At 54.7% G+C, this 18781-nt stretch overlaps 1 protein-coding gene across 2 annotated transcripts; it reads right to left on the reverse strand.

Moving 5' to 3' along the window:
• Window positions 1–14426, reverse strand: ACVRL1 (activin A receptor like type 1). 2 transcript variants are annotated; one of them, XM_038164363.1, is made up of 10 exons: window positions 14137–14426; window positions 10132–10202; window positions 7980–8204; window positions 6693–6892; window positions 6498–6597; window positions 5204–5350; window positions 4077–4352; window positions 3176–3373; window positions 402–532; window positions 1–291 (listed from the first exon to the last, which is right to left on the reverse strand). In XM_038164363.1, the coding sequence occupies exons 2-10, from the start codon at window positions 10199–10201 to the stop codon at window positions 157–159; spliced, it is 1482 nt and encodes a 493-aa protein (XP_038020291.1). In that variant the 5' UTR covers window position 10202; window positions 14137–14426; the 3' UTR covers window positions 1–156. The 2 variants fall into 2 exon arrangements, with proteins under 2 accessions (XP_038020291.1, XP_038020292.1); XM_038164364.1 differs by lacking the exon at window positions 14137–14426 and adding an exon at window positions 12460–12902 and having other exon boundaries at window positions 157–291.
• Between the last annotated feature and the right edge of the window lie 4355 nt (window positions 14427–18781).

Here is an 18781-nt window from a genome sequence, read left to right on the forward strand (position 1 = left end):
TTTTTTTTTTCCCTATATTTTTTTCTTGCTTGCAAATTCAACCAGCTCGAAGGAGGAGCAGGAGAGGCAGGAGCTGCGAGCAAGTCCCCTCTGTGACCGGAGCCATCCCGTCCCCGGTGCCACCCGTCAGTGGCTCCGGTGTCCGGTTCCCGGCGCTCACTGCTCCAGTTTTGGCTTCTCCACGGAATTGCTCAGCTTCTTCAGCGTCTTTTTGATGCGCAGGGCGGTGAGACGGGCCGAGGGGCTCTGGTACCAGCACTCCTTCATGATCTTCGCCAGCGCCGACAGAACCTGAGCGGGAGGCACAAAAAAAAAGGGGGAGGCACAAAAAGAGGGGTGAACAGAAGGGTTTAATGGGCAGCAAAGGGGGAGGGAAGGGGGGCGGTCCCCCCGGGACTCACTGAGTCGGAGAAGAGGCGGTTGGGGATCACGGGGGTCTGCTGGTCCACACACACCACCTTCTTCATGTCCTCGAAGCTGGGGTCGCTGGGCACGGCGTCGAAGAAGGGCGGCCGGTACTCCTCCACGATCCCTGCGGGACAGGGGTGGCGTGAGAACGAGGGGTTCACCCCCATCTTCACCCCATCTTCACCCCCATCCTCACCCCCATTCTCACCCCATCTTCATCCCCATCCTCACCCCCATTCTCACCCCATCTTCATCCCCATCCTCACCCCCATCCCCACCCCCATCCTCACCCCATCTTCACCCCCATCCTCACCCCATCCTCACCCCATCCTCAATTCATCCTCACCCCATCCTCACACCATCCTCACCCCATCCTCACCCCATCCTCAATTCATCCTCACCCCATCCTCACCTCATCCTCACCCCATCTTCACCCTCATCCTCATCCCCATCCTCACCCCATCCTCACCCCATCCTCATCCCCATCCTCACCCCATCCTCACGCCATCCTCACCCCATCCTCACCCCCATCCTGCACAGCGTGTATAGGAATGTGCCCCTCTGTTGACAGAGTGCCAAAACTGTCCTTTGTGTGAAACATCTGTATTTTATGCTGGGCTTTTCGCAAACATTAGGATGAATACTCTACGTGTTATGTTAGGAAGTTATGCTGGATTAATTTTCTCGAGTGGCGTGTTAAATATAGTTTTAGGTTATAGCATAAAGTTAAAATAGAAACTGTGCATGTAGGGTATTTTTTTAAAGAAAGGAATGAGGTACTCGCACTGAGCAGCCACAGGACACCTCAATCTTCCAGAGAAAGGGAATTTATTGCTCCCTTATCAGAAGAAATGAACTTCTTCCCGCCTCACTCAGCTGTTAGGATTCAGAGGAAGAAGCTGACACTGCCCAGCCAGAATCCTTTGTTTGAATTTATGCATCATGCATGAGGTGTATGAATATGCAACAGGCTGTTGCTTTAAGGGTTAATCCTCTGTTAACGTGGGTCCTTTTTTAGGCTTATTTTGCCCAGAAAAGGCACCCGGACCGTCCGTAACTCTTTGCTCTTATTGTCTCGTATCATCCTGATCTCAATTGTTCAAATTTTTATTACTTTATTGATATTACTATTTTTATAACCATTTTATTACTATTAAACTTTTAAAATCTTAAAAACAAGTGATTGGCGTTTTTCACACTTTGTCCCCTAAAAAAGGGAATAAGCCCAGAAGTTTCTCTCCTCAGTCAGACACCTGACAGGACCTGGGGGATTTCACCTCAAATTTAAGGATAGGCAGTTGGACAGAAGCCAAAAAGTCCCACCTGAGAATTCACCAGAAAAAGAAGAGAACAAAGGAACTGATTGCTTTTGTGGGGTGTCTTACCAGGAGCAAGAACCTCTTGCACCTGGCTCGGTTTTTCTCTCTAAAGAGTTTTGTTATTTTGCCTTTTATTCAAACTTTTCTGTTCCCAACACCACCACAGAAGCCATCCTGCTGATTTGATGCCATCTGAGGCAGCTGAGCTATCCTGGGTGTGAAACAGATCTCCAGGAGCTGATGAGGCCTGGCTTGGAGAGGCCCTTACATCATTGGAGTTTGTTTTTCCCCTCTTACACCTGGCTGAGTTTTCTCTCTGATGAGTTCTGTTATTTTGCCTTTTATCAAGACTTTTCTGTTCCCAACACCACCACAGAAGCCATCCTGCTGATTTGATGCCATCTGAGGCAGCTGAGCTATCCTGGGTGTGAAACAGATCTCCAGGAGCTGATGAGACCTGGCTCGATGAGACCCTTTTTTCAATCAGGGGCTGCTGGAAGGTTCTGGCACAGTCGAGCAGCATCCCCGGCGGGCTGTGCCCCTCCTGGGCACATGGGGTGCTGGCAGCTGGCTCTGGCACCACCGGCGGCTCCAGCAGCCCTGGCACCAGCCCAGCACCAGCCCCACCACGAAGATCATCAGCTCCAGCACCCACAGCAGCCCTCGGCGCTGTGGCCACCTCCACTCAGCCCCTGCTGAGCCTGCCAGCTGGCCCAGCTAATCTCGGTTCAAAGCTCGCATATGTCCGTGTCCCCGAGGGATTTAATGGCTCTGGGAAGCCTCGAGACCCCAGCACCCCAAGGGGTGACCCCAAAACCTCAGGGTCCCCTGGAGCTCCCCACGCCCGGTCCCCTGCAGCCGTCCTGCAGAGCGAGGGATGCTGGAAGGGTTAAACCCAGCCGGCTGAAGGTCATTCCTACGCAAGGCCGAGGTAATTCGGAGTAAATGTGTAATCTGAGGGAGCCCTGGGGACCTAAATGAGATTATCCCGGCCAGACTGCGCCTGGGGGGACCCTCCCACCCCATCCGCCAGCGCCCACCGTTTAATTAATGTTTAAATGGACTCAGCCGCCACGGGCAGCGCTGGCCAGGCAGCCCCAGCTCGGTTCATCCCCAGCTCGGGGGGACCCTTCCCCTTGCCCCAGCCCCGAGTTCCCGAGCCAAGCCGGCGGCCGGAGGTCCCGGCCGTGGCCGCTTTCCAGGCAGCGCTTGAAGCCGCTTGTTTTCTAATCAGCGCTGAACAAACAAAGCGCTGATTGAGCCTAATGGGCCCTTTAATCAGGGAGCCGGGTGCTGACACTAGATTACAGTGTTTATAATTTACAGCTAATCTTCTGGGCGAAGGAAAGGGGAAAAAAAAAAAAAAAAAAAAAAAAAAAAAAAAAAAAAGAGGAACAAGAGAAGGAGGGAAGGAGGGAACGGGCGCGGAGGAGCCGGGAGCTGCTCACCGTTCACCACCGTGCGCCGGGTGATCTCCCAGAGCACCAGCCCGTAGGCCCAGATGTCTGTCTTCTTGTAGGACTCGAAGCAGTCGGTGCGGATCTGCTCGCTCAGCACCTCCGGGGCCATGTAGCGCTTGGTGCCCACCCGGGGGTTGTTGCCGATGTCCAGGTAATCGCTGCCCTGGGAGTGCATGACGGCCAGCCCTGGGGGGGACAGCCACACAGTCATTTGGGATGACTTTTAAGGTCATAAATTCACCCATAAAATGTTGAGATACCAGCCCTGAGCAGGGCTGTGCTGGTGCTGCATCCCTGGGGCTCAACATCCCTGAGGTCCCAAAAACCCCAGGACGCCACATCCTTGTGGCACCACCACCCTGGGGCATCACATCCCTGGAATGGTTCATCCCCAGGGTACCACATTCCCGGAGCACCAAATCTGTGGGGTTCCACAACCCTGGAGCACCATGCCTCTGGGGTTCCACAGCCCCGGGGTATCTCATCACTGGGGCACCACACCCCTGGGGTACCTCATCCCTGGGGTATCTCATCACGCGGGTACCTCATCCTTGGGATACCACATCCCTGAGGGTACCTCATCCCCAGGGTATCTTATCCCCGGGGTACCACACCCCTGGATACCTGATCCCTGGGGGTACCTCCTCCTTGGGGTACCTCATCCCTGGGGCACCACAACCCTGGGGTATCTCCTCCTTGGGGTATCTCATCCTTGGGGTACCTCATCCCTGGGGTACCACACCCCTGGGGGTACCTCACCCCCAGGGTACCTTATCCCCGGGGTACCACACCCCTGGATACCTGATCCTTGGGGGTACCTGATCCCTGGGGGTACCTGATCCCTGGGGTACCACACCCCTGGGGTACCACACCCCCAACTCCCACTCACCCAGGTCTGCGATGCAGCACTGCCGGTTGCTTTTCACCAGGATGTTCCTGCTCTTCAGGTCCCGGTGGGCGATGGCAGGTTTGCCTTGCGTGCCGAAAATCTCCACGTGGAGGTGGACGAGGCCGCAGATGATGGAGGAGGCCAGGCCCAGGCAGGTGTCCACGTCCAGGGCTGTCCTCTGCAGGTAGTCGTAGAGGGAGCCGTTCTCGTGGTAGTGGGTGATGAGCCAGAGCTGCGTGCTGGAGTTCCTGGATGTCATGTCAGAGGCGATGAAACCTGGCCAGGGAGAAACACCTGGGGTCAGGGAACCTGGGAAACACCTGGGAAACACCTGGGAAACACCTGGGATCAGGGAACCTGGGAAACACCTGGGAAACACCTGGGACCCTGGGAAACATCTGGGATCAGGGAACCTGGGAAACATCTGGGATCACAGACCCTGTGAAACACCTGGGATCAGGTATCATGGGAAACACCTGGGACCATGAGAAACACCAGGGATCCTGGGAAACACCTGGGACACTGGGAAACACCTGGGATCAGGGACAAGGAGAAACACCTGGGATCAGGGACCCTGGGGAAACACCTGGGACCCTGTGAAACACCTGGGATCAGGGACCCTGTGAAACACCTGGGATCAGGTATCATGGGAAACACCTGGGACCATGAGAAACACCTGGGATCCTGGGAAACACCTGGGACACTGGGAAACACCTGGGATCAGGGACTCTGGGAAACACCTGGGATCAGGGACAAGGAGAAACACCTGGGATCAGGGACCCTGGGGAAACACCTGGGACCCTGTGAAACACCTGGGATCACAGACCCTGTGAAACACCTGGGATCACGGACCCTGTGAAACACCTGGGATCAGGTATCATGGGAAACACCTGGGACCATGAGAAACACCAGGGATCCTGGGAAACACCTGGGACACTGGGAAACACCTGGGATCAGGGACAAGGAGAAACACCTGGGATCAGGGACAAGGAGAAACACCTGGGATCAGGGACAAGGAGAAACACCTGGGATCAGGGACCCTGGGGAAACACCTGGGACCCTGTGAAACACCTGGGATCAGGGACCCACCGCGCGGCTGCCCCCTCTTCCCAGCCCTCCTGGCTCACCCAGGATGTTGTCGTGCCGGAGCAGGACGGTGTTGTAGATTTCTGTCTCACGGAACCACGACTGCTCGTCCCGGGAGGAGAAGATCTTGACGGCCACGCTCTCGCCATGCCACACGCCCCGCCACACCTCGCCGTAGCGCCCTTTACCTGCCACAGCCGTGGCACCGCGTCACGCAGTGCCCCCAGGACCCAGTGTGAGCCCCTGGATCCCTGTGGGACAGCCCTGGGGCAGCACGGGGTTCCTCAGCCAACATCTCCTCACCCACCCAGCCGCTCCCTCCCTCCTCAGTCAGCAGGACAGGGGAAGAACTTGGGGTTTGTCCTAAATTGCAAATGTGTATTCTTTCATCATTTGTTAGAGGTGGGGCAGTTTTCTTTATCTCTTCCACAAACCAATTCTCCTTCCAGGAGATATCCTTTGTTAATGGGCTGTTGATTATTAATTATCTGCTGTTAATGGCCAGTGAGTGTCCCTGCATGGCTGATAAAATTCCATCATCCCACTGGGAGATGCTCTGCCCAGGGGAGGAGCCAAGCATTTCTGCCTGGATACAATCTGAGATTGCAAACATTCCTGCCTGGATACAATCTGAGATTGCAAACATTCCTGCCTGGATACAATCTGAGATTGCAAACATTCCTGCCTGGATACAATCTGAGATTGCAAACATTCCTGCCTGGATAGAATCTGAGATTGCAAACATTCCCGCCTGGATACAATCTGACCCTGAGAACCCCCCAGCAGCCTTTGCCCACTGCATTCCCAGAGAAGCAGCTTTCTTCTCCCCTGCATTCCCAGAGGAATTCCAGGCCCATCTCCAGCAGCCCTGGAGCTTCAGAGGAAAACTCCCCCCTTGCCCAGGATCCCTGCTCCTGCAGAGCCACAGCTGGCCCTGCAGGAGGGCTGAGCCACCATGGAATGGCACTGCTGCCACCACCCTGACCCACAGCGGGTCAGGGCCTGTTCTGACTCTGGCAGGATTGGTTTGTATTACTGCATTTTGAAATTTTATTTTCTTCCCTAATAAAGAACTGTTATTCCTGCTCTCATATCTTTGCCTGAGAGCCCTTTAATTTTGAAATTATAACAATTTGGAGGGAAGGGGTTTCCATTTTCCATTTCAGGGGAGGCTCCTGCCTTCCTCAGCAGACACACCTGGTTTTCCAAACCGAGACAGGCTTGCTGCTGGGTTTTGGCTGACACAGCTGGGTCCAAGCCCCTCCTGGCTTTGAAGCTGTGGTGCCAAAACTCCAGCAGCAGCTGGGGATGGCTGGGGCAGCCTCCTCTCCTTACCCACGCACTCCATGAGGGTGATCTGCCGAGCCACCGTCCTCTGGACAAGGAAAGGCAGCCCAGAACCGCTGCCCGTGGTGCAGTCGTCGTTCAGCAGGTCCTGTGCAAACAGGGTGGCCACGGGGTCAGCGTGGTGGCCATCCCCACCCACACACACCTTGGGGACATTCAGGGTCCCTCACGGAGCTCACCCACCTCTAAGGTGCTGTCTCCCATCATGGATGCCTTCAGCATGAGGTCTGTGTCCCCAAAGTCACTGTGCTTGTGGCGGTGCTGCGCCACCTTCCAGCAGAAGAGCGCTGTGAGCGCCGCGAGGACGAGGAGGCAGAGCAGTGGGACGAAGATCATCAGGAGGAGGTTGGGTAGGGATGGTGTCTTTACCAGGGCATCTTCTCCTGGGTGGGGGAAACAAGGGTGTCACATTCACATTCTCTGAAAGAATGCCTTCGCCCAGGATTTTTCTCCTGGGAGGTTGAGGAGCCTCAGAGAAAAGGAAAACAATTCTGATCTCATTTGCTTCTTCTGTGTTTTGCTCACATGTGGAATCTGTTTGGAGATTGTTCACCCACAGGTGATGGTTTCAGTGCATTCTGCTCTGAGTTGTTTTCACTCTTTGGCCAAATACAACCAAGCTGTGTCGGGACTCTGGAAAGAGTCACGAGTTTTCATTATTATCTTTTCAGCACTCTCTAAGTATCCTTTCTGTATTCTTTAGTTAGCTAGTATAGTATTCTTTAATATAATATAGTATTATAAAATAATAAATTATCCTTCTGAGAACATGGAGTCAGATTCATCATTCCTCCCTGCCACGGGGGTCCCTGCAAATACAAAATGAGGGATGGAAGCTTGAGGGTGGATCTGGGAGGGTGGAGGGGGGTGGTATTTTTGAGGTTCCCCCGTGGCAGGGAGGAAATGATGAATCTGACTCCATGTTCTCAGAAGGATAATTTATTGTTTTATGATATTATATTATATTATATTATAGAATGCTTTATTAAAACTATACAAAAGAATACAGAAAGGATACAGACAGAAGGCTACAAAGAATGATAATGAAAACTCGTGACTCCATCCAGAGTCCCGACACAGCCTGACCGTGATTGGTCATTGAGTCAAAACAATTCCCATGTTAGGTAAACAATCTCCAGCCACATTCCAAAGCAGCAAAACACAGGAGAAGCGAATCAGATAATATTGTTTTCCTTTTTCTCTGAGGCTTCTCAGCTTCCCAGGAGAAGAATCCGGGGCAAAGAAGATTTTTCAGAAAATGTGATGGTGACAGAGGGGTTTAGGCTTGGACCTGGGGGAGAATGTCCCTGCATTGGGATCAAGCCCAGGGGTGGCAGCTCTGCAGGCACACCCCAAGAAGGGACACCTTGGTGGCTCTGTAGGTGCTGAGTGAGCGCAGGGATGATCTTGAGACCCAACCACGTCCCCAGCCACGTGGGCAGCTCGTCCCCTGTCCTCTGTCCCCTGTACCTTGCAGGAAGATCTCCAGCTCGGCGTTGCACATATGGAAGTTGCAGCACCTCATGCCGTACTGCTCCGTGATGGGCGTGTGGCAGTGTTCCAGAATGTTCTGGGAGAAGCAGCCCCGGTGCTGGGTGATGGTGTCGTCCTCCCTCCTCTTGCTGACGAAGCACACCTTGCCTGTGCAGTTGGGCTGGCTGCAGTGGGGCACGTCGCAGGCGCACTGCAGCTCCTCTGCGGGCGCCAGTGAGAGCAAAAGATTTTAAAATCACAGAAAATCCGGAGAGCTCAAAAGAAAGTTAGGCTTAGCAGGCCCTGGGAAAACGTTAAAGGTAGGCCCTGGGAAAGTTAGGCCTTGTATTTGCTAGATCAGGTGAAACTGCACCTGTGTAATCAGTGTATAAATTATAGGATTGTTAGATGTGATGATTATTTAGTAATTAGATGTAATTATTGTTTAGTCATCAGAAGAATCATGAGAAATTGTGTTAGGAGCTTGAGGGGGATCACGAGAAGCCCATGCTTGGGTGAAATCAATGTATGCAATGGAACGATGTAAGTTTAATAATTAATATGTGAGTTATATAATGATAGAATATAAAACATGTTCAGCTTCATGTGGAACTGCACCTGTGTGATCAGTATATGATAAATAATATTAGATATAATTATTGTTTAATTGTAAAAAGAGTAATGAAAAACTATGTTAGGAGCTTGAGGGGATCATGAGAAATCCATGCTTGGATGAAATCAGTGTATACAATAGAACAATGTAAGTTTAATAGTTAATATGTAAGTTATATAATGATAGAATATAAAAACATGTTCATCCCGAACCCACGTTGGAGTCAGATTTGGGTTTCTCTACCCCTGGCACCCAGAGCTCTCCAATAAAAGCCCCTGCGCGTCATCATTCTGTGATTGTGTGTTCCTGAACACACCAGGAGGGGACACTTCGTGCCACGGGGTCACCCCACTGCCCACCCAGGAGCTTTGGTGGCTTTGGGGACAGGGACATTCTCCTCAAGACTCCAAATTTTGAGAATGGGCAGCTGGGGCCGTCAGAGAAGGAGGGGCAGGCTTCTGTGGGTGCTCAGTGCAAGGAGCCCATCCTGGCACCTCCCAGAAAATCACCTGCTCCCAGCTGGGCTCTGAGTGCCTGCCCTGAACCTGGGGGTCCCCTGTTCCCCACCCCAAGAGGCTCCATGGGATGGACGGTGCATCCAGCCCAGCAGCTGGGATTAACTGGGATGCACTGGTTTTACACAGGGTCACATCCTGCCCACAAAATCCCAAGGGATGTGGGACCTACGGGAGACTGGGGTGAGATCAAAAGCCCCAAACTCAGCCAGTGCCTTCCCAGTGGGTGTTTTGGGAGCTGGGTGCCAAACCCAGGGTCTTTCCTGGAGTTTTTTCCTGACTTCCCTGAAGGCATTTTTGTGTGCCATGGTGCCAGAGTGGCTCGGATGGCAGCCACGCGCCCAAATTCCTAATTTAGCTCTGCCCTTTTGCGCAGAAAATATCCCTCCTGGAATCAGGGAGTTCAGAGTGAGGGCAGCCAGACATCTGGGGGTGAGGGGACAGCGAGGGGACAGCAAGGGGATGGCTGTGGTGGCCATCCTGCACTCCCTGTTCCCCTGCCCAAAGGCTGCCTGGTGCTGTGGGGTGGTGCTGGGGCTGGTTTGGGGTTGGTGGCCCTGTGGGCAGGACAGGGACTTGGTGGAGACTTGTCCCCACAGTGAGCTCTGCTGCTCCTCCCTGTCACAGCCACGATAACCTGGAGCTCCCTGCAAGAGCACCTGGCCTGGATCTGTCCCCACGTCACCTGGGGATGCTGAGCAGCTCCTCCTGCTTCCCACCACCATCATCATCATCATCATCATCATCATCATCATCACCACCACCACCCCTGGGAAAACCCACATTTTTGGTATGTGGTGCCAGCCTTTCCCCATCTCCCCTGCAGCGACAGCAAAGCACTTGATCAACTGCAATTAATTAAGCTGGGATCCTCCCCGGGGGGTGGCTCACCAGACCACAGGGGCATAGCACAGTCCCTGAGGAGCCCAGCTTCCTCCCTGGCTTTTATTTTGGGCAGAGATGCTCCCAAAATCCGAGGGTTTATTTTAACCTGCTGCCACCCCGCTGCGTTGGCACTCACCGGCGGCGAAGCTGAGGGACAGGGTCATCAGCGCCAGCACCACCCGGCCACCGGCCCCACACGGCATCATCCTGGCGAGAGAGGAGGGGTCAGAGCAGCCCCTGCACCCCCAGGGTCCCTGGGGGCTTTGGGAAGGGAGGGGAGCAGGCACAGACACAGTGAGGTAAGATGAGCTGCTCCAACGGAGTTTGGCTCCGGACATCCTGGGCACAGCCCTTCCTGAGAACAGATCCCGGGACCTCCCAAGCTCGGGGGACCTCCCTGCTGTGGCCTGGGGTGCCACTCGTGGCCCGACAGTGCTCAGGAATGTGCTGGAACCAGGCCCTTGCCACGTCCACGCAGCCCCAAGCTCTTCCCTTTCTGCTGGTGATCCCCACACCGGTGCCTCCTGGGGCATTCACCTTCTCTGGAAAAATCCCTTCGCCCAGGATTTTTCTCCTGGGAAGCTGAGAATCCTCAGAGAAAAAGGAAAACAAAAGTTATCTCATTTGCTTCTCCTGCGTTTTGCTGCTTTGGAATGTGTTTGGAGATTGTTCACCCTCAGGTGATGGTTTCATTGGTTTCATGTGAGTTGTTTTCACTCTTTGGCCAAGCAGAGCCAGGCTGTGTCGGGACTCTGGAGAGAGTCATGAGTTTTCATCATTATCTTTTTAGCCTTCTGTAAGTATCCTTTCTGTATTCTTTAGTAAGGTATAGTTTAATAGTCTTTAATATAATATAATATAATATCATAAAATAATAAATTATCCTTCTGAGAACATGGAGTCAGTTCATCATTCCTTCCAACGTCGAGGCACCCACAATTACAATAACTTCCCTCTGTTCCCAGGGCTCCTGCTCCCTAAAAACACAGCCCCCGTGGGCTTGGCAGCCCTGATGATGCCCCAGCACTGCTGGGGATCCCAAATTTGGGAAAACCCTCCCGTGGGATGGAGCCCAAAGCCCCCACACCACGAGCAGCCCCACGCCGCTGGCCACGGGCAGGGGCTCCCTCCCGGGGCTGCTTTTGTGTGCAGCTTATCAATGACACAAACAGAGGTGCTGGGAGAGCCAAAAATTCCTTGCTGAGCCTTTGAGGGAAGTTTGGCTATTTTTAATCTTCCTTTTTTTTTTTTTTTTTTTTCCCTTCTCCTTGTGAAAGAGCCGTTTCTGCCAAGGCAAACACGGCCATCCCCCCGCTGCCCCCCGCCTCGCTGCGTGGCCGCAGGCCCCGGCCCCTCCTCGCCTCATTCTTCGTGTTCCCGACATAAACATGCCAAAGGCTCCGTTTCCTGCAATTGAAGAGCCCAGCCCAGGGCTGCTGGGACAGGAATCAAGATTGTTTAGATTCTGGCCTTGATGGGGAAGCGCAGTCACGCAAGCCCGGCCCTCGGGAGCGCACACGGACGTGGCTGACCCCGACAGGCTCCAGCCCTGCTGCAAATCGGGCTTTCCCTCCCCAAAATAACTCGCTTGGCTGTGGCTGGAGGGGAGGAAAGAGAGCAGATCCTGGGTCCTGGGGCTGGAGGGGTGATGCCAGGCTGATCCATCCGACCCTCGGCTGGGCCAGGTTTCAGCTTTATTTTAAAATCCCAGCTCCCCCAGAGCTGATATAGGATCAGCTTTATTTTAAAATCCCAGCTCCCCCAGAGCTGATATAGGATCAGCTTTATTTCAAAAGTCAGCCCCTCTGGAGCTGGGCTGCCGATTCCTCACCACCAGCACTACACTTTCTGCAGTGCTGAGAGCTCCAGGATGAGTGATTTAAAAGGGAAGCTGAGCCTCCCAGGTGGTGAATTCCCTCCCCGGAGCCACTTCCCCAAAATCCTGAAGCATGAGGCAGCTGCAGGATATTTGCCATGGAACACAAAGCAGGCAGGGCCTCACCCAAACTCTGCTGTGTACAAAACATCCCATGGATTGTCGTTGTTACTGAGAGCAAACCTTAATCCAGAGCTGTCCCTGGCATCCCACAGGAAAAACATCCCAGGTTCTTCAGTAAAGGCACCAACCAGCCCTGGCATTCCCATCCCTGTCCCTTCCTTCCTCCCTTCTCATCAGCAGCTCACGTGCCCTCCTGGCATCCAGAGCATCTTACCCTGCCTGGCCGGGTGCTGTTTTGTATTCTCTGGGATTTGTAAAATCGGGAGAGGGGAAAAAACCTCTGGGATGGGACACGGGCGATGGCTGGGAGCTGTGAGCAAAGCCCAGGGAAGGGGAATTTCCCCAGCACCCCCATGGAGAGAAAAGCAAAGGGAAAACGGAGCAGGAGACAAGAGGAGCCCAGGGAAGGGTGGCAGGGCACAGCCCTCGGGGTGGGCAGGGTGGTTCAGGGACCCCTGCTCTTACCAGGGCAGCTTGGCCGGGCTCCTCAATCCCAGCTCCTCCACCTTCCCCTGTGGTTTCTGCTGCTGACAGGGGCGTTTGGCCACGAGATGCGGCTCAGGGCTCGGTTCCCTGTGCTGCCTTTTCACAGGGAGTCACACGCAGCCCAGCCCCTCGTGCCAGTGCCAGTGCCAGTGCCAGCCAGGGGTGTGCCAGCTGCAGGGGTGAAGGAGGGGACAGACACCAGGGCAGAGCTGCCACGAGCTTTGCCACCGACCCCAAGGCTCCAGCCTGGTTCCAGGCACAGGGGGAGGTTTTCCTTTCCCTGGCTGCAGCTGCAGGTGGGTCACAGACGGAGCAAGGCTGCGTTCACCCTCCAGCAGGGCCCACCAGCGCAGCCCCTCTCACTGACAGGCGCTTCCACTCCATGAACGTGTGCCGCACAAAGAGAGCAGCAAAACCCACTCGAGGGAGCAGCAAAACCCACAAAGAGAGCAGCAAAACCCACAAAGAGAACACCAAAACCCACTCGAGGGAGCAGCAAAACCCACTCGAGGAGCAGCAAAACCCACAAAGAGAGCACCAAAACCCACTCGAGGAGCAGCAAAACCCACTCGAGGAGCAGCAAAACCCACTCGAGGAGCAGCAAAACCCACAAAGAGAGCACCAAAACCCACTCGAGGAGCAGCAAAACCCACTTGAGGAGCACCAAAACCCACTCGAGGAGCAGCAAAACCCACTCGAGGAGCAGCAAAACCCACAAAGAGAGCAGCAAAACCCACTCGAGGAGCAGCAAAACCCACTCGAGGGAGCAGCAAAACCCACAAAGAGAGCAGCAAAACCCACTCGAGGAGCAGCAAGACCCACAAAGAGAGCAGCAAAACCCACTCGAGGAGCAGCAAAACCCACAAAGAGAGCAGCAAAACCCACTCAAGAGGGCAGCCAAACCTGCTCAGGTTCACCTTGGGGCAGGGATGCCATGGCCTGTGGCACCTCGTGCAGGGCAGGGACAGCACAGCGTGGCCGCCCCAGCCTCTCAGAGGGCTCCAGTGCCAGCGCTGGGAAGGAGCTCCATGGTGGGGCTCTCCCCACTTGGTTTTGGAGATGGAGCCTCTTTAGTGACCGTTTGGGTCTTCCTTGCCCTTCGCTTCCCGTTTTGCCACTTTCGGGGCTGCTCTTTGGGCCACCCCAATCTCAGCCCCCATTTCTCCCTGCAGCGCCATCCCAAGCCCCGTCCCTGCCTTTCTGCCTGCTGGTTTTTGGCAGAACAGTGACTCTACATGCTTCTAATCAGAGACCTGGAATTGGGTGTGCAGCAGGGGGGCCCTGAGGTGGCACATTCTGTGCTGCAGCCCCTGCTAGCAGAGCTGTCAACTTTCCCTCCTTTTTCCCCACGCCTTTTCAAGGTACACCCAAATTCCCCGTTTCCCATGTCGGTCCCAGCCTTTCCACGGCAGTTTTTTATTATTTCAGCTCTTTAGCAAGGACCTGGGGACAGATCCTGCTACCACCACACTGATGTGAGCCCTGATTCGTGCCCCGACCCCAATTCCAGCCTCTCCAACCCTGATGTCAACACCAGTATCCCACAGAACACAAAGGAAATGGGGCCAGATCCTGATTTCAGGGGTCAGCCAGGAGGGAAGCCCTGAGCTTGGTGCAGCCCCAGACCCCAGGAGCACGTGGCTCTTCCCCACTCACCTCCAGCATCCAGGTCCTGCGGGAGCCCCTGGCGCTGCCCGGCCCTGGGGGGGCTCCCCCCGGCCACGATCCCGCTCCTGGATCCGCCTCAGCCGGGACAGCTCTGCTCCTGAGCCCCAACTCCGAGGATCTTCATGGACCTGCTCCCCTCCCGCCACCCATGCTGGCGCCCAGGGGGCTCCCACGGCCGTGCCCGTCCCGCCGGGGGAGGGATTGTCACCCTTGCCCTGCCTGCAGGGCCCGGCTTGGCCACCCCGCTGTCCAGCGCAGCCGTTTGGCAGCTGCTCTGTGGTCTGGATGTGGGAGAAGTCAAAAAAATGTTTCTTATTACTGCCTCTTCCTGCCTGGCTTCTCTCCACCACTCCCAGCTAATAAAGCATTTCCTATTGCTGAGCACACAGCCACGACCAGCCTCCCTTCCTCTCGCTCACCAGGCCCCAGCTCCATCCTGGTTGCTCTGACTCCCTCCTCCGAGCGTTTTCCCACCCAATTTCCCATTTGCCGTGGCGAATTCCATCCCATGGCATGGACACGGCCGTCAGCCCTTCACCCCGAGCGTCTCGAGGTGTTCAGCAGCAGCACAGCTTGCTTGGATGGGGATGGAATGTTCTAGAGAGGTGCTGTGGGAGTGACCTTGACCTGCTTGGCCACCCCTCCGTGGCAGAGCCCAGGGGCTCCCTGCTTCTTCCATGCTGGTCCCGGCAACTCCAGGCTGCCGTGCTGAGTGATGCCTTTCTTGGGCTACCCAAAAACACAGGCCAGACAAAAATAAAGGGAATAAAAAGCAGTTATTTACTTATTTATGTATTTCTTTATTCAAGGCCTTCAGGTACATTTCAGGCAGATGAAGCCCCCCCCAGGGGCTACACCCAAAAATGGACCAAGCTAATGAAAGAATTAAAATCCATGATCAAAATGTACCTGTAGGCCCTTCCACGGATGTAACCACTTTTTATTCCCTTAATTTTGCCTGCTCCCTGCTTTTAGGTATTTAGGTAGCCCAAAAAGTCATCGGGAGGGCAGGAGAGGATTTCACCCTGGGGTGTAACGCAGGATCAGGGTGTGATAGATGAGTAGTGGGACGGTTGACTCTCACAATTCAAAGGTAAATTTTATATATATATATATATATATGTTAAGACAAGTTTTATAGGTTTATAGTTATTTTTAATACTTGTATAGTTATATAGGTTTTTAAATATATTTTAATATATTTTATATATTTTTTTTTGTTTTACCCCCTTGTGTTGTTATCAGGGGACAGCCTGGGGCTGGGATATTTGGGAGGGTCGGTTCATTACCAGGGCAACACCTGACCTCCAATCAAGATTTAAGGACCTGAACTCCACCACTGGGCAGCGAAGGAGCCGATGGAGAGAACTTTGGGGGAACTAAAGGGTTAAAAGGTGAAACCCCCATTATTTTCTCTATTCAGGCTTCTGATGTATTTTTGATAAGGTTTTAATAAACCCTTTAAATGTTGGAGGTGAGCAGCATTTCTCACAAGGGTGTGCTGGGAGATTTGGAGGGCACGGAGCGGGGCACGGAGCAGGGCACGGGACAGGGCATGGGGCAGGGCACGGATCAGGACATGGGGCAGGGCACAGAGCAGGGCATAGAGCGGGGCACGGAGCGGGGCACGGAGCGGGGCACGGAATGGGGCACAGAGCAGGGCATGGAGCAGGGCACAGAGCGGGGCATGGAGCAGGGCATGGAGCAGGGCATGGAGCAGGGCATGGAGCAGGGCATGGAGCAGGACATGGGGCAGGGCACGGAGCAGGGGAAGGAGCAGGGCACGGAGCAGGGAATGGAGCAGGGAATGGAGCAGGGCACAGAGCGGGGCATGGAGCAGGGCATGGAGCAGGGCACGGAGCAGGGCACGGAGCGGGGCACGGAGCAGGGCATGGAGCAGGGCATGGAGCAGGGCATGGAGCAGGGCATGGAGCAGGGCATGGAGCAGGGCATGGAGCAGGGCATGGGGCAGGGCATGGAGCAGGGAATGGAGCAGGGCATGGGGCAGGGCATGGAGCAGGGGAAGGAGCAGGGCATGGGGCAGGGCATGGGGCAGGGCATGGAGCAGGGGAAGGAGCAGGGCATGGAGCAGGGAATGGAGCAGGGCATGGGGCAGGGGAAGGAGCAGGGCATGGAGCAGGGCATGGAGCAGGGAATGGAGCAGGGCATGGAGCAGGGCATGGAGCAGGGAATGGAGCAGGGCATGGGGCAGGGCATGGAGCAGGGCATGGAGCAGGGCATGGGGCAGGGAATGGAGCAGGGCATGGGGCAGGGCACGGAGCAGGGCATGGAGCGGGGCACGGAGCAGGGCATGGAGCAGGGAATGGAGCAGGGGAAGGAGCAGGGCATGGAGCAGGGCATGGAGCAGGGCATGGAGCAGGGAATGGAGCAGGGCACGGAGCAGGGCATGGGGCAGGGCATGGGGCAGGGCACGGAGCAGGGCATGGGGCAGGGCACGGAGCAGGGCACGGAGCGGGGCATGGGGCAGGGCACGGAGCAGGGCACCGTGGCCTCTCGGAGCCGTGTGCTGGCCCGTCCCCGCTGTCCCCAGGGCACGCCGTGGTGGCAGGCACTGGGACACCGCCGCCGGGGCCGTTCCCACGGCCGGGGCCGGGCACTTCCCGCTCCCCCGCGGCTCACGGGACCCTGGGCAGAGGAAGCGCCGCTTCCCGTTTCGCCACTTTCGGGGCTGCTCTTTGGGCCACCCCAATCTCAGCCCCCCACTTCTCCCCGCAGCGCCATCCCAAGCCCCGTCCCTGCCTTCTGCCTGCTGGTTTTTTTTTTGGCAGAAAAATGACATTACACGCTTCTAATCAACCGCACACCCGCAATCTCAGCGCTCCCAATCGATTTTGGAAGCCTCCTCCACGGCCTCGGGTCAAAACGCAGCGCTCTCCTGGGAGTGGGAGTGTGTCAGCACAGAACGTCTAAAACCCTCAGCATCCACAGCTCCGACATCTGCCAGCTGTTTCCCTGGCACGGTGCCCCTCTCCAGCATTTCCAAAGAGGTGGCAGGACCTGATTTACCTCCACCAGCCCCGGTTCCATCCCGAACCCGCCCGGAGCCTCCCGGAGCCGGGGGCACGGCGGCGGCGGAGCTTTGAGTCTGGCCAACCCTATCAGGCTGGATCTCGGAAGTTTAAACAAACAAAAGCACAAAACCAGGATAAAACACGCAGGACCTTCGGCCGTGACTCTGCCCGTGCGGGAGCCGCGGCCGTGCCCGGGCGGCGCGGGGGAAACGGGCAGTTTCCATCCGATAGCAGCTGCCCGGAGGGAGCCGGTGCCTGCAGACTCCTTATCTCCGTGACCATCACTGCTCCGCCAGGCGATCCGGCCGGATTTTGGCCCTTCCCGGGGTTATTCCTGGCCGGTTCTCGCAGCCCTTCCATGGGAGCAGACGCAGGGCATCCTGCTTGTGAGCCAGGGCTGCTGCTGGCTGCTTTGATCCACCTTTCAAACCTTCCTTTTTTTAAATCACAACCGGCGCTGAGGGGATAAGCGCTGCTTCAAAACTCCTGGAAGCTCCTAAATCCTGATCCTGGGTGGCTGGAAGGGCAGGGATGGGCGCTGATTTGTGGAAGCAAACAAATTTTACAACTTTTGTGAAAATTGTAAAGCTGGTGTGTTTATTACAGTGTTGAACGCATGTGGGGATTGGTGTTTTTTTTAATAATGTGTATGTCTTTGGGAACTTTAAAATGAAAAAAAATAATTTATATGCATGGAATTTTACAGCAGGTTTATAAATATTTATTTTACTGATTTCGTGTTATACTTGCAGCTAGTTTTTTATTAGAAAGTACAGAAAGAATTCTTGGGTCATCTTGTTTTGGTTTTTTGTAGCAGTTTTTCTGTTTGTTTTCGAGTTCAAGGGGCTTGATCTCATTTTTGTTTTTTGGCTGAAGTAGTTTCTTTGAGCATAGGTTTTTTTTTTTGTGAGGACAGGCAGTCAGACTAAACAGCTGTGTTTGCAAGTTATAGTCAATTAAAAAATGTACATTCTGCTTAAATCAAAATGGATTTCTAGCCTGGAAAGTTTTTATTCTGTCTCAGCGGGAGCCCTGGGCTCAGCTGCAGCTCTGGCGCTGGGGGAAAGCGAATTCCTCCAGAGTGGGATTGGCTGCAGAGGTTGGGATGGGCAAATCCAACCCACCGCGGGCTCCTGCCCCTGTCTGGGGCACTCGGGGTGAATCAGCGGGGCTGGACACCACCCACAGACCCGTGCCACACCTGGGACAACCTCCCGAGGCCAAGGTGAGACTTTGTGTCATCATCCCGGTGTGATTTCATCCGGGGAAGGGAAGGGAAGGGAAGGGAAGGGAAGGGAAGGAAAAAGGAAAGGAAAGGAAAAAGGAAAGGGAAAAGGGAAAGGGAAAGGGAAAGGGAAAGGGAAAGGGAAAGGGAAAGGAAAATGGAAAGGGAAAAGGAAAAGGAAAAGGAAAAGGAAAAGGAAAAGGAAAAGGAAAAGGGAAAAGGAAAAGGAAAAGGGAAAGGAAAAGGGAAAGGGAAAGGAAAAGGAAAAGGAAAAGGAAAAGGAAAAGGAAAAGGAAAAGGAAAAGGAAAAGGAAAAGGAAAAGGAAAAGGAAAAGGAAAAGGAAAAGGAAAAGGAAAAGACTTCCCTGGACCACAA

This window comes from Motacilla alba, chromosome 29 (genome assembly GCF_015832195.1).
Source record: "Motacilla alba alba isolate MOTALB_02 chromosome 29, Motacilla_alba_V1.0_pri, whole genome shotgun sequence".
Taxonomy (NCBI): domain Eukaryota; kingdom Metazoa; phylum Chordata; class Aves; order Passeriformes; family Motacillidae; genus Motacilla; species Motacilla alba.

Excerpts from the sequence above, each read along its gene's own strand:
- ACVRL1 (XM_038164363.1), bottom strand. The coding sequence starts at position 10,201 with ATGATGCCGTGTGGGGCCGGTGGCCGGGTGGTGCTGGCGCTGATGACC. Across the intron at positions 6,598-6,692 it reads TGGGAGACAGCACCTTAGAG|GACCTGCTGAACGACGACTG; the intron begins GTGGGTGAGCTC and ends CTGTTTGCACAG. Across the intron at positions 5,351-6,497 it reads CACCCTCATGGAGTGCGTGG|GTAAAGGGCGCTACGGCGAG; the intron begins GTAAGGAGAGGA and ends CGGCTGTGGCAG.